This window comes from Crocodylus siamensis, chromosome 7 (assembly GCF_052110815.1).
Source record: "Crocodylus siamensis isolate JL-2025a chromosome 7, ASM5211081v1, whole genome shotgun sequence".
NCBI lineage: Eukaryota > Metazoa > Chordata > Crocodylia > Crocodylidae > Crocodylus > Crocodylus siamensis.
The window spans coordinates 95,064,538-95,080,060 of NC_143401.1; the positions used below are offsets into that span (position 1 = coordinate 95,064,538).

General features: G+C 43.8%; 1 protein-coding gene across 2 annotated transcripts in view; it reads left to right on the plus strand.

Moving 5' to 3' along the window:
* Nucleotides 1-7,004: 7,004 nt before the first annotated feature.
* The window catches only part of COL17A1 (collagen type XVII alpha 1 chain), a 55,858-nt gene continuing 47,339 nt past the window's right edge, over nucleotides 7,005-15,523 (plus strand). For both annotated transcript variants that reach the window (XM_090057869.1, XM_090057870.1), the window contains exons 1-4: nucleotides 7,005-7,139; nucleotides 13,486-13,551; nucleotides 14,196-14,240; nucleotides 15,344-15,442. In XM_090057869.1, coding sequence (XP_089913995.1) covers nucleotides 13,497-13,551; nucleotides 14,196-14,240; nucleotides 15,344-15,442 — 199 coding nt within the window. In that variant the 5' untranslated portion in view covers nucleotides 7,005-7,139; nucleotides 13,486-13,496. The remainder of the gene's footprint in view (nucleotides 7,140-13,485; nucleotides 13,552-14,195; nucleotides 14,241-15,343; nucleotides 15,443-15,523) is intronic.

Genomic DNA, 15,523 nt, shown 5'->3' on the forward strand with positions numbered 1-15,523 from the left:
CAACTTCTTATTGCTTATGTTTTCACTTTTTGTCCCATTTTATGGGACATCTGACATAGCACACAGCAGCAGCAAAAGCACAGCCTGGGATGTACTCCTATGCCAGTGACATAAGCACCCAGAAAGCCAGTGCTTCCAACCATTACTGCATAGGGGAATCTCAGGCAAATAGAAGCTGTAGCACAGTAGCTCTCAACCTTATTAGATTTGAGGCACCCCTCCAGAACTTCTGTGAATTAAGCAGCACCCCATTTCAAAAACTAATTTTTTACCATGCTTATCTCTTTGCAGAGGGGCCAGGCAGTGGAAGCAGGAGGGAATGGTCAGGCAGGGTTGAGCCTACGCCTGTGCTTATTTCCTCACACAAGGCACACCCTTCAAAGGATTTTGCAGCATCTCAGGGTGCCCCAACATGCTGGTTGAAAAAATCTGCCACAGTGATTCTTCTGTCACATTATGTCACCCCTTAATTCACAGAGTGCAGTTGGGTAAAAGGATGTGCTGTCAGAGGGTCCCTATACCCTGGCACCCTCCTAATGTCAGAATGGAGTTTGGGCTTCACCTGCTAGCTGGTCATCCAGAAGCAGCTGAGGACCCAAGAGAACTTCTAAAATGAGCTGTGTTAATAAAAGGCAGGCACACTTCCTTAATCACAGAAGTGTGTGTTACTTCAGTTTGCTTCCTTCATCCTATCAGCACCATCTGCATATTATATTGGGAATGAGTTTCAGCCAGCTAACACTTATGCAAGCCCTGCTTTTTGGACAGAGGTCTAAGTGGAAAGGCCTCAATCAATATGTCTGATAGAAAAAAAGATATTAAGCTGAGTGTCATCCATTTGTTGGAGACATGAAAACCTTAACTGCTTTGTGACCTCTGTTGCGACATATTGTATAGGAGTAGCAACAAAACAGAACCCTGGCATGTCTGCCCTTGTTGTATCCAATACTACCTCCTAACTGATCTCAGATATGTGGGGAGCCGGAGGAAAAGCAAGGGCAATGTTGGACCCCTGCTAAACCAGATGGGGCAACTGACAACTGACACCCAGGAAAAAGCCAACCTATTAAATAGGTACTTTGAGTCAGTCTTTCATCAGTCCCATGGGACGCCCATGCCTGCTATGGGACAGGGAGATCCGGATGATGGGGATCCCCTACCCTCCATAAATGCTGACCTCGTGAAGGAACACCTTGAGAAGCTGGATACCTTCAAGTCAGCCGGCCCTGACAATCTGCACCCCAGGGTACTCAAGGAGCTGGCGAGCGTCATAGCCCAGCCCCTGGCACAGATCTTTGAAAACTCCTGGCGCTCTGGTGTAGTGCCTGAAGACTGGAAGACGGCCAACGTGGTGCTGATCTTCAAGAAAGGGAGGAGAGTGGATCCGGCTAACTACAGGCCCATTAGCCTGACTTCTGTCCTGGGGAAGATCTTAGAAAAGTTTATTAAGGAGGCCATCCTTGATGGACTGGCCCAGGCTAACATCCTAAGGGATAGTCAGCACGGGTTTGTTGCGGGTAGGTCTTGTTTGACCAATCTCATTTCCTTCTATGACCGGGTGACCTATCACCTGGACCAGGGAGAAGAGATTGATGTCATATATCTTGATTTAAAAAAAAGCCTTTGATCTCATATCCTATGATCAACTCGTGGCCAAACTGCCCAGTTGTGGCCTTGGCTCCACCACGATCCGCTGGCTGGGAAACTGGCTCCGTGATTGGACCCAGAGGGTTGTAATCTATGGCAGTCACTCATTGTGGTGCCCTGTGACCAGTGGGGTCCCTTAAGGCTCTGTCCTGGGACCCATCCTGTTCAACATCTTCATTAACGATGTGGACATTGGAGTCAGGAGTGGACTGGCCAAGTTCGCCGATGACACCAAACTTTGGGGCAAAGCATCCACGCCAGAAGATAGGCAGGTGATCCAGGCTGACCTGGACAAGCTCAGCAAATGGGCGGACGAGAACCTGATGGTGTTTAACACCAAAAAATGCAAGGTTCTCCACCTTGGGAGGAAAAACCTGCAGCATCCTTATAGGCTCGGCAGTGCTACGTTGGATAGCACTACAGAAGAAAGAGACTTGGAGGTCATCATTGACCACAAGATGAACATGAGCCTGCAATGCGATGCTGCGGCTAGTAAAGCGACCAAAACGCTGGCTTGCATCTATAGATGCTTCTCGAGCAAATCCCGGGACGTCATTCTCCCCTTGTACTCAGCCTTGGTGAGGCCGCAGCTGGAGTACCACGTCCAGTTTTGGGCTCCACAATTCAAAAAGGATGTGGAGAAGCTTGAGAGAGTCCAGAGGAGAGCCATGCGCATGATCAGAGGTCAGGAAAACAGATCTTACGATGACAGGCTGAGAGCCATGGGACTCTTTAGCCTGGAAAAGCGCAGGCTCAGGGGTGATCTGATGGCCACCTATAAGTTTATCAGGGGTGAGCACCAGGATCTGGGGGAACGTTTGTTCACCAGAGCGCCCCAAGGGATGACGAGGTCGAACGGTCACAAACTCCTGCAAGACCGTTTCAGGCCGGACATAAGGAAGAATTTCTTTACTGTCCGAGCCCCCAAGGTCTGGAACAGTCTGCCAGCGGAGGTGGTTCAAGCACCTACATTGAACACCTTCAAGAGTAAATTGGATGCTTATCTTGCTGGGTTCCTATGACCCCAGCTGACTTCCTGCCCTTTGGGCAGGGGGCTGGACTCGATGATCTCCCGAGGTCCCTTCCAGCCCTAATGTCTATGAAATCTATGAAATGACAGGAATGCAAGGATGGTGACTATCTATCTCTGGAAGTACCTGCATATTTATCAAACCTACATCACATAGAATCACCGAGCTGGAAGGATAGATGAATTCAGGATTTGCTGTTCCAAAACTGTCCCAGACTGATGTCTATCCAGATTCTTCATGAAAACCTGCAATGAAGGAAGTCAATGGCATCAATGCAGCTGAGAGATTTAAACGAATCTGCATAAGTTCTTAACTTTCATCCATGCGGACAAAGACATCAGAGATCAATAAGTTTAGAGCAGTCTCTTTACCACAACCTGGCTTGACACCAATGTGAAAGCAGAAAAGGAAATCTTGAGGATGCTGCCAGAGCTGCTTAACTTCCTAACACTCCCATTAATTCTTCTCACAATAAGACAGTTGGAGATGATAATAAGTCACTGTTGAGATGTGGCTTCTTGAATACGGGCCTAAAAGTCTCTCATTTGAGACATTGCTTGGTAGGGCAAGCACCAAGAAGTTGGCAAGGTGCTTGGTAGGGCAAGCGTCTTGCCCTACCAAAGGGATAGAGTATCAGCCTCCATGAATGCTGGACCAAAAGGGCATTGTTACATGTGCTCTAGGTTTAGGGGGAGCAGGAAAGGAGGCATTTTAGGAGCTGCAATAATTAAAAAGCCCGCAGCATCTTGTGTATTCAGTGTCCCGCGTTTCAGAATGGTGGCCGGTGCACTTTAACTAAAGCTTGTTTGATGAGTTTCAGTTAAAGCGCCCCCACTGCCATTTTGAAACATGGGGATGCTGAATACACAAGACATTGCAGCATGCTGGAGTGTTCTGATTAGAGTGCTCCAGCAGACTTGATTAATCGTTCTAATTAGAATGGGTCAGAACACATATATAGGTGCCCAAAATCTCTGCACTAGATTTGATCAGGTTTTTAAACTGGAGCTCCTACTGCACTGTTGCCTCGTGCCCAGGTTAGTTAATCTGTTCAGAATGCCTTGATTGCCACGGTGAGCAGTCTTTGCATTCATCAAAGACATGGTTTAAATCCCAGAAATTTCATGTATCAAGCCATGATCATTTACGTTGGGTTTTCATAGAATCCTAGAAAAGTAGGGCTGAAAGGGACTTGTTGAGATCATCTAATTAAGCTTCCTGGTTTTTGTAACCTCCTCTGTTTCTTTTAATCCCCCTGTACAGCAAGTAGATCTATGAAGATGGCCCAAAGAAAGTCATATTCAGAAACCACAGTGTAACAAGTCAAAGACATGAGAAAGATAAACTTGAATTTCCCCAAAGTAGATTGGCAAGAACCTCAGGAATTTTCATTCCTATGGTGTAACAAGCAGGTAATACCTATTAAAATCAGCCCTGCAAAATTCCCTGCTTTTACAGGGACTGGGTGTTGCTAATCCTGTCAGTCATTTTGTTTTATGGCTATTTCATAGACACATAGACATTAGGGCTGGAAGGGACCTCGGGAGATCATTGAGTCCAGCCCCCTGCCCAAAGGGCAGGAAGTCAGCTGGGGTCATAGGATCCCAGCAAGATAAGCATCCAATTTACTCTTGAAGGTGTTCAATGTAGGTGCTTGAACCACCTCCGATGGCAGGCTGTTCCAGACCTTGGGGGCTCGGACAGTAAAGAAATTCTTCCTTATGTCCGGCCTGAAACGGTCCTGCAGGAGTTTGTGACCGTTCGACCTTGTCATCCCTTGGGGCGCTCTGGTGAACAGACGTTCCCCCAGATCCTGGTGGTCACCCCGATAAACTCATAGGTGGCCATCAGATCACCCCTGAGCCTGCGCTTTTCCAGGCTAAAGAGTCCCATGGCTCTCAGCCTGTCATCGTAAGATCTGTTTTCCTGACCTCTGATCATGCGCGTGGCTCTCCTCTGGACTCTCTCAAGCTTCTCCACATCCTTTTTGAATTGTGGAGCCCAAAACTGGACGCAGTACTCCAGCTGCGGTCTCACCAAGGCCGAGTACAAGGGGAGAATGACGTCCCGGGATTTGCTCGAGAAGCATCTATGGATGCACGCCAGCATTTTGGTCGCTTTACTAGCCGCAGCATTGCATTGGAGGCTCATGTTCATCTTGTGGTCAATGATGATCCCCAAGTCTTTTTCTTCTGTATATATAGCTCCATCAGTTATAGCAGCAAGAGAATCTAAGTTGGGGCAGACTCTAGGGAGCAATTTTTAGAAGTGTGCACCGGGGTAAAAAAAATGACAAAATGAGATATTAACATGTCTCCCCAATCTAAATGTGTCCTGTCCCTACTGTTTAGACACCATTTTAAGGGGGCAGTATCCATGGCCCTTTAATTTATAGCCCGTCTGTTGAGACTGTCAAACGGGGAGCCAATGAGAGTCTCATTTTCAGCACTGCTGCCTACCTGTAAGTCCACTGTCTTCATTTGATGGTGTGGATTATTTCTCATTCCCTCCATAAATCAGAGCCTTGAGACTATGATGAAAATATCACCTGTCCACTATGAATGGGACTGAAGACACTTGGCTCGTTTCACACAGCTCATCTAACAAGCATCAGATGGCAATGGTTTTATCACTGGCCTAAACCACTCCTTTTTTCCTCAAATTTTCTCATTTGAATCCTGATTCAAGTAGCTTACAGTGAGTGATACTTCTTCCTGTTTCTTTTTCAGATATCTATCAATAGGTCACTTTTTCCCTTGTCTTTTGTTTTCAATGAGCAGTCGATAAAGTGATTAGTCAGGACAGCTCCATAAACAGTCTGTTGCCCAGGACCGCTAACCCAGCATCTTGGTCATTACTGCTTCTGGAAGAATAAAAGATGTCCTTCTCTTCTCTTAGTTTAGATTTTTTATGCCTTCTCATTTACATGGTGAAAGCTTTTTACTTCAGCCCCGGAGCAATTACAGGGCTTTTCTTTTTTCTTTTTCTTTTTTTTAAGTAAGGCTCAGATTTTTCACTCCAGTAAAGACCTTTTGTGCTTCTCCAGTGAGTCACAGGAGCTAGAGACTGCTGGTGTCTAAGAACCTAGAATAGCCCATCAAGTCCTCTGTGTCCTGTTGCCTTGGTTTTCTGTCTGTGGGCATCAGGGTCATGTTTGCAGCTCAGTACTGTAACTTGTATTACAGACCAGTGCTAAAGAAGAAGATCAAAGTAGAGAATCAATACCAGCTTGACAATAAAAGTGAGCAATAACAAAGAATCAATATCTTGAAGATGCAGATGGTCATCTTTGTCTTCCCCCATCAGGTCTTGCACATGTGCAGTTCGGCAGGGCCTGAGGATCAGCTTCTACTTCCCCTGAACTCATTTAATTACTTGTCCAATTTGTCAAGCCAAAGCACTGGCCCTGTGGTTAGTGGTCCACACTGGGATGTGAAGCACCTAGGCATTGTAGGGGCAGCTCACTTCTCCCTTGGGTGGTGAGTTCTTTGTAGTGATCCATTCGGTTGACCTGGAGCAGTGTTGGTAAGTTCAAAAGATATTTTCCTCTAGCCCTTTGCAATCAGGAGCCAAGGGGCCTCACACCTTGAGTGGCAGGGAAGCCCTGGGTTCCAGCTGCTCTCCCAAATGCTACAGAACATTTCTTGTAAAGACGTGAAAGTGGTGGGTGAAGATACAGCCTGCATCTTTGCCACACCTGCACCAGCACAATCCCTGTGAAAAGAGCAGAAAGCAAAACAAATTCTTACTTCACACTGGAGTGCCATGGGGGACATTATTCCTTCATGTCATACAGTTTGGTGCATGAAACTTCCTAACAGTGCTGCCTTGTAAATGCTGCATCAGTATTGGTGATGACTGGAAGGTGGTGACTTCCATGGAGCTACCCCAACTAGCAGTAGTTGTGGATTTGGCTCTTGATACTCAAGTTGCCTCACTAAGCCCTAGCAAGCCCTAAGCCCTTGCAGAAGTGCCTGTTAGAGATGATGTACAGACCTGTAATAAAAGCCAAAACAGGTGAAATTTGCACCTACAATGCACAAATCATGTATGAGAAAGCAGTGCCATAATAAGTCATTTCCTCTGACATAAGTCTTTGTCCCTGTCTCCAAATAGTTAATTTACCTGACCAGGTAGGCATAAGCACTCTCACCTTTCAATAAAGTTTGATTCCTGGAGGCAGATTTTTTTTACACTGTGTGTCAGTTGATTGGGAGGGTGGAGTGAGGCAAGAAAACAAAACACACCTTTGTCAGGACTTGTCTGGGAGCAAAGACTTGGGAAAGAAAAGTAAAGGGGGGGTGAAATAGATTAAATACAAGAAGAGAACATTCTTGGAGGATCAGTCAGACATCACACACCTTTGGAGGGATGCAGTATAAAGTGTAGGTAGCAAATTCTGAGAGACAGGAAACAGTTGAAGAAAGAGGGATTTCCAGGTCATTAGCTTAAAGGCTCCAGGTAAGTAAAATAAGAAGCCAAAAAAAAAAAAAGTGTTCTGTACTATTTCTTTTCCAGATTCCCTGCACAGCCAATGTGGTTTTTTTAGAGGAAAAAAGGGAAAAATTCTGTGGGACATCCAATATAAAAATCCTATCAAGTATGTAAGTGTTGGGTTACTTTGGGCTACCTACATTTGGACTAGGGGGAGCTCTTTAAATGGATGCTTAGTGAAAGACATTGATATGCTGAGGTATGAGGAATGTAAATGAGAGTGTAGATATTTTTCTTTGAATGCTTATTGTAAAATCATCATGCGGCTGAGGAAGTGTCTAGCTGTGTTAGGATCTGGAAGAACAGCTATCTGCATTGCAAGATGCAAGTTATCTGGTGCTTGCTTTTAAAAAGAATGTATTTGGAATGAACGTGAAGATTGACTTTAGGGGAGCTGGTGAAAGTGGAGGACAATATTAGGACCCTGGGTGGACTGACTTGCAAACCAGACAGCACCGACAGCCACTTTAGGATGAAGCTATATATTGGGAGGCACCAACTTTGCTTTTAAGGAAATCAGTTTCAGACAAAGGGAGCTATTTATCAGCAGTGAGTCACATATCATGGACTCCTGGACAAATTTGTTTTCATGTAAGATTAAGAGGCCAAGAGTTGTATGGTACACTTAAAAACTGGTTCAAAGCAAGTCAGGAAAGCTTTATTTGAAAATCCATTTGAATGTGTTGTGCAGTGGGCTCTAGTGTCTAGTCACAGGGCTGTTTCTCAGGACACCTGGGTTGTATTCCTGTCTTTGCAGCTTGCTGTCAGTATCACCTTGGGAAAGTTCCTTTGCCTCAGTTTCTCCAGCTATGAAATGGATGATCATAAAGCTTACCCATTTTTTAGAAACCCTGACTGGAAAGTCTCAGTTTGTAGGAATATTTAACTCCCTCTGTACAAGTGGAATGAGAAGGGTGCAGGACAGGTTGTTCTTGCTTTGAATTTGGATTTGTTTTTGCTTTGGGCAGAAAGAAAACCATGCTCTTGAGGGTAGATGATTGTGACTGCATTGTACAATCCAGTCAAGGCTCCACCCTGCCTTCTGAAACAAAGAACTGCAGATTATAAATTAGAGCCGAGTGTGGCTAATATTACACGCTGGTCCTAGACTGTGAGTGAAGGTCAGAATAAGGCTGTGATTTATTTTCTTAGCTGAATGTTGGTGACATGTAAAAGATGTAGCTAACAAAGTATACACCTTGAAGGATGTTAGATGTCATGGAAGCGGTGGTTTGGTTTTGAATTACTTTATTAGTATTGCTGTTCTGAACAATTTACCTGACCTCAGAATATGAGTTTGATCAAGGATTATGGGTTCTGTGGAATCCTTTCCATAAAATAGGATCAAAGATTTTCATCAACATCATTAATTGCATCACTTCATTGTGTCCCTTTTTCTACCAGAATACATCACAGCTGAAGAAATTTAAATGGGTTAAAAGGATCAGAGTGTGTTTCGTTTTCCTGATTAGGAATGCAGCAATTTCCTGACATGAAAACAGAAATGATAGGTGTAGAAACTAACAGAATGCAAAGCAACCACTTCCATTAAAATATCTCTCTACAAATATAAATTAATGTAAGAAGTTCCCCAATGACAAAATATATAGAACAAACATTATTCCTGCCGTATGCAAGTAGTAGCTATTTTTTTAAATAACCAGAAAGTTTGGCTTGTCCAGGTAACTGCAGCAGCTGAGATTTGCTGAGCATCTTTAGGCCCTTCATTATATTAAGTGTCCATTATGTAGGACCTGCCATAATGCAACTCTTCTTGTGTTTGTGAAAGCATATCTCATGGAAGTAATAGTTAAATATGTTATTCCATTGCATTTAAAATAACAGATGCACCTGGAGACAGACGACGTACGTATGTTTGTGTGGATGCCTAGTCGAGCCATTCTGGCTGAATTATGTGCTTGCGCTCTTCCTTTGATCCTGCAGGCGTATTGCACACCCTTTGTTCAGACTGAAATGAGTTGGGGTACAGCTCAGGAGAAACCCTGACCCGCTCAAGATTGGGATCACATGGCACTTTTCATACAGTAATCTCAAACGGATGGACAGTTCTTGTAACTTAACTCTGCCTACCTCCTATTGCTTGAGAGCTATCCCATTTCACAATCTCGTAGCTCAGGGATGTTTGCTAAAGGTTTCTATGATTCAACAGAGATTTTCTTGCTTGACTCCTACATAGCCCATAGCTATATCTTTGTGAATCCAGACAGATGTCTATGCAGTAAATCAGCACTGGGAGCTACTGGAACTCAGACCGAATAGTTCGTTGAAGAGGAGGCTGATAACTGCACTAGTGTCACTCTCTGTGGAATAAAGCTGGAGCACAGAGCCAGCTGTCCCTCCAGCCCAGGGATGTGTAGGTTACCTGGAAGGGTCTATTTTCATTTGTTCTTCTTATGTTATATAAGCAGTGTTAAAATAGAGCACTCTTGATTGTCAAGAGCGAGTGGAACAACCTCTTGTCTATAGTGACATCGTTAAACTCTCAGAGGTGGAAAACCCTCCAGGAAAGAAGGCCATGGTGCTGCAAAATGGGAGATAAGCAGCCTACAAAATGTAGATATCCTTAGCCTGAACATTGGCACGGCCAGGAAATGAGCTCATACAGGCACTAATTTCCACCAGCTATGTTTAGTGCAGGAACATTTAAGTCCATGCCCAGTCTGGATAGAAATTGGATGACAGCTGAAGCACCATCCTCACCCCATGGGGAATGACCAGGGACTCATCTGTGCAGAGAAGTGTAATTTAAACCCTGCAGATGGAATAATGCTTTCCAAATGTAGTCCCGCATCCTGCATACACTTCAGAAAGTGTATGACTTTCCTCACTTGAGCAGATCGCTGAAGTCATAGCTGTTAGTATTAGTGGCTTCATTGTGAATTGCAGGTAGCTGCATGCAGTAGCTATTACTGCGTAAGGATTTGGGTGTGGTCAGTGACTACTCACATGAGTAAAGTCCCATACTTCTGTGAGCATATGCAGGATCAGTCTTAAATCCATTTTAAAACAATTGTGTTCTAGAACAGGATGCAAAACTTGTGAAGTTCCAATCTGTTTCCCTCTGGAAAAAAACTTGAGTTGCCTTTGATGTGTCTTTCCCCAGTAGACCCAAAGACAGGGAGTTGGAGCCTTTCAAAAGCTGTGAATATGCTTTAGGCACCAGTTCCTTGAGGCAACTGACAATCTCAGCTGGAGTCTTCATTGCTTTTGTAGCACAAGCTTGTATGAAATACCTATTGCCATTGGGGAAAATAGTTTAAATGAGATGATAAAGGAAAATGTTTCACAGAACCTCAGACTAAAAACAACAGTCTGCAGGCTTGCAGAAACCAAAACTCTTGAGTTTCCTTTTCTCTAGCCATGACACACAATCAGCCTGAACCTGAATGGAGCTGGTCCCCTGCAATTCCTATGGAAATGCTTTGAGATGGGATGTGCTCTGCAGCTATCAGGATCTGGCCAATGTTTTGCTACAGTTTACTTATAGGAAAAATAAGCAGACAAAGTGACTGATGATACAAAGAGACACATTCTCAATAACTTCGTAGGCACTTAAATTGTGCACTGTAAGAACATCCCTAGGACCTGTTTTGAACACTTACTTAGATGAAGAGTTATAGGGAAGGGGAATAATCATCCTTTTTGTAATCAAGGTGATTGTTCAGGGTGTCCTTTCTCCACTCAGCTGTCTGGGTTCCCAGCCAGTTTTGAGAATGCAAGAGTTATTTAAAGACAGAGCAACTTGAGGCTACAACCCACGTTTACGGCAAATGTGATTTTTATCAGGGACAAGACAGCACATTCTTCCTTTGGATATTATGCCTGATTCCTGACTGTGTTTCCTATGGCATCTTTCTTTGTGTCTGTACAAAGTGAGTGTCACATGGCAGTGTGTCAAACTGGGGATGTTTTACGCTTGATTTGCACAAATGTAACTGAAATGTAACTTAAAGCACTGAAAAATTGAACCCATCTTCTGTGTTTGTCAATTCAATCCTGACCCTTTGCTGCTCAAACAAAACTCCTGAGAACTTGGAACAGAATTTTGCCTGAATCTCTTAGAGAATCAGCCTTTAAACACATTGCTTTCAAGTCAAACTCCACGTCTTCAAATAAGGTGGAATCCCTAAAAGATTCGGTGGAATTTCGTTTGAGAACAACTCTAGTACTTTTAGCATGTTAAAATCTCCCCTGTTCTGGTGACTAGGTTTATTAGGCGTGGTGAGATATTATTCTAGTAAAACTAAGACTGTGAGACTGAACATTTCATTCTATCCAGGGGAATTTTCTCTTGGCTACTGTTGGTTTTCCCTAACTGTGTAATTCTTTCTCACATCAGTGTATTTGCAAAAACGAAGGCAGACAGTACTAATGCTTCCTGGGATTACACTTTTGGCTAGAAACAGGGATAAAAGTCAGTAAGGATAGATCTACAATGAGTGTTGTGTAGCTTAGACATACCTAAGATAGCTTAACCTAAAGTAACCTGGTTGCTGGTAGCAGTTTACCCATGGTAGCATGAGCTCACCTGAGAAAGAAGGTGAATTAGTTCATGCTGAGCTCTTTGCTGGTGCAGATAAACTACTTTTATTACCCAACTGAGCTAGGTTAAAGCCAGCGGGATGTGTCTAAATTACATGGCAGTCACTGCTATGATTTCAGTATAGACATACCCAAAGACAATGTAACACTTAACGCTTTTGGCGGTGCTGTTGCATTTTCACCACTGGTGACAATAGCAGGATCACTGCAGTAGACAGGATCTCCACAGCGGCTCAGTCATCTAGTCCTGCTCCAAGGAGGTACATGGGACTGTTGTTTTTTTGTTTTTGTTTTTTTAATCCTGTCTTTTGGTTCCAGCTCAGAAAGGAGCAGAGTTACACCATAATAGAGACAGTTAAGTCATGAAGTCATGAAGCTTTGATCTGAATCCAGATCTAATCTCTCCCTGAGTTATGGGGTGGGTTTGGCTCCAGGGAGTTTGCTCACTCCCATCTTAGTTGTTGGCTTTGCCATCTCTCCTTCTTAGTCTACCTTCCATGCCTCCTGTTGTGTCTGGGCTTGTTTTGTGTGAACTGCTCATGATGACTCTTTGAGTTAGCATCTGGCCTGCTACTTCTCCTGCTTTGGTGAAAGCATGGTGTCAAGTTCAGCAGTCATACTCACGTGCCTGCAGAAAAGCTCCTGGGGTACAACAGGAATGTCTGTAGACAGGGATGGTCTCTCTGAAGTTAAACCTACCAGCTGCTGGATGTCACTTATGCTTCACACAGGAAATGCAGTCTCTTGAGCAGAAAGAAAATAATCCATCTTTTTCCCTCTGAGGGCATGCTGTTGGTAAATGCACGTAAGCTGCCTGTTCCTTAACACATAACATTAGTTTTTATTGCCTGTTGCACAGTATGGCATCACATTGGGCACAGCTAGAGAATGACAGTGTAATGTGGGCACCAGTTTGGTGGACATAAGTGCTGAGTTGACAAAACCTATATAGATATTGCTTACCCATCTTGTGTATGGCTACGCAAGTTCTGCACTACAAGATCTGCATTGTCTATCCACATATCTCTATATGTGGAACACTACTGGCCCCTTGTCTGCCTATATACATCTTTTGTCTCTAGCCTTAGATTTTAAGCAATTTGGAGCAAGCGTCATCCTTATTTTTCCCTAGCACGGTGAGGTCTTGATACATAACCAGGGTTCGTAGGGTGATAATCATCATATTTTTATAGGGCTATACAGTGGGTCTACATTATACATGGTCAATAGGACAGTTAACGTCTGGTTTGTCCAGAAGTTTCTCTTTGGCAGAAGTTGCTGAGTATGTAAGAAAGCAATCAATAAAATATATGATTTAATTAAAATTGTTTTTCGATATTAGGAGATGTAGAATATTCATCTTAAAAATATAAGCTGGTAGGGCAAGTGAATGTGGCAGCAAAAAAAAAAAAGCACCCAGCAAGTCCTTTAGCTCTAGGTAGCGGAGTTAATGACAAGAGAAACACAGATTTGAAAAAATAGAAAGAGCACAGGTCAGTTTGCAACTGTTTTCCACAAATAGGTTGGATGCTTTGCTTTTTTAGAGGTCTGTTGTCTCCATTTCCAGGAAGAATTCCTTTGCTTTCCACTGGGTGCCTGGCTAACCATTCATTCCTAAGCTCTGCTTGTACATCTCTGGTAGCTCCAAACCAGCTGGTGATCAGACATAGACTCATCCTGCTGTAGTGCTCATATCAAGTGTCTATGAAATTATGTTCCTTTCAGTGCAATTTGTCTGCCTTTCCTGCAGGTGGTAATGGTATGGATTCCCTAACAAAGAAAACCAAACAAGACGGATCTGAAGTCACCGAAAGATGTAAGTAAAGATCCATATAAAAAATTGGTCCAAAATTTTACAGGGGATCAGATCTGAGCCTGGCCAGACGTGAAGCCTGCATTTCCCTCAAGCTTTGCAGGTGTATGTCTTGTCATAGACACCACAGTAAACTTTCAGGAGAATTTACACTGCTGCGTGCAACTAATCTTGCTTCATGGTGAAAAGCTGGACTGGGGTTCTGGATTCCTGGCACTGCTATAGTCCTCTTGTGTGATCTTGGACAAGTTGCTTTATGTTTCAGTGCAACACTTGTACAACAGGGAGAGTATGTGTATACTGTAGGTCTTGTAGACATCACCAAGCTAGCTTTGAACTAACAACACTTGCTGAATCACACATTCAGGAGCTTTTAGGCTGCTGCATGCAACAAATTTAAACTGGTTTAAACTAACTACCTTTTGGTACTGGCAGCAACGTGGAGATCAATTTGATCAAAAAGATCAATGAGAGTACCAAAGAAAAGGCAGCCAAACAGTGAATTTCTGTGAAAATCATAGGTGTCATATGTATTGGTTGGAAAACAGTTTGTCTGTATGGTCTCAAGAGCATCCTAAAATCTGGCATAAAACCTGCCCCTTGCCTGGTTGGTTTAGAGCCCTAACTTTAACTTTTTCTTTCCACAGTTATTACAGAGACTGTAACCACAAGACTGACATCCTTACCACCAAGTAAGTGAATATTTAGGCATCAGATTTCTGCAATATGTGCACTTCCGTGGATTTTGGTGCATTTGCTTGGTGTGACTTTGAAGCACTATAAAGTGTTCAGCAATTCCTCCTGTAATGTTAGTCACTATCAGAAAGGACAGTCTTTGGGGACCTGCTGACATGGCATGAGAAAGAAGCTAATGGTGATGACTTAAGATTCATGGGCTAGAGTTGAGCCCTTGAACTATTTGAGCAAGCATTGAGCAAGAGTTTATATTTTGATGTGTTGCCTCCAAAGAAGAAAGTTCCCTGTGGGTGAAGTTAAGAAAAGCTGGCCCATAGGTGAATAAGAGTATCCCCTGAAGAAGCAGGTGACACAATACAGTGATGGCGCAGACAGATTGGCTGTAGGGTTCCCTGATTTGCTGTTTCCCCTTGCATATTCCTTAAGTACTCTTTCTCCTAGCACAACACTCAGAGGGAGGTCAAAAAGTACAATACCAGCCAAAAGTACAATACCAGCCTTTCCCTAGGATATAGCCAAAGATGATCCATAAGAGATCATTTGGGGCAGGAGCTGTGATTTACACCTCCCTGCACCAGCATGAGGAAATCCTCTGTGCTTCTTGCATGTGATTCCTGAGTAAGAAAGTTGCTTTGGGCTGGATAAAAAATGGAAGTGATGTATAGCCCTCAGTCACTTCAGCAGTCTGACCATTACGGTGCATCTCTGTGGCACAGTACAAGCCATGTATAGAGATCCCCAAGCTTGCTCTGAACAAGATAGCTTGCGTACTGGAAGTATAGAGCTTGGACTAAATAGTAGGCTAGGTGCAGTGCTACTCAAGTATGGTTCTATAAGTTCAAGCGCTCGATCAAATTCAGGTATCTGTACCCATCACTGTATTGTTCTGTGCATGCACAATCTTAGAGCTTGAGGAAGGAAAAGGGGTGTAGGATGGCTGGCTTCTCCAGCACTGATAACTCCATCCACACAGATGGTTCCAAAGATGCCTCCTGGTCTAGTAATCACCAGCCCTGGATACCCCCTTGTGCTGCTGCTTTGCTCTTGTCCTGGTCTCATAGGCCATTAGGAAATCTCATTTTGTGTTTGTCTCGTACAGAAGGAGGGAGCAGCAGTGGGATCAAAACATCAGCCCATGGCGGAGGAAGTGGAGTAGAAAAGAGGACTTACACCCATGGCAGCAGCTATGTGACTTCAAGTAGGTAGTGAAAAAGCCCAGTGGGAATGAGCAGAGAGCAAAAACAACTTAAACAGATCAGGGAAGGAGGCAGACGGGCAC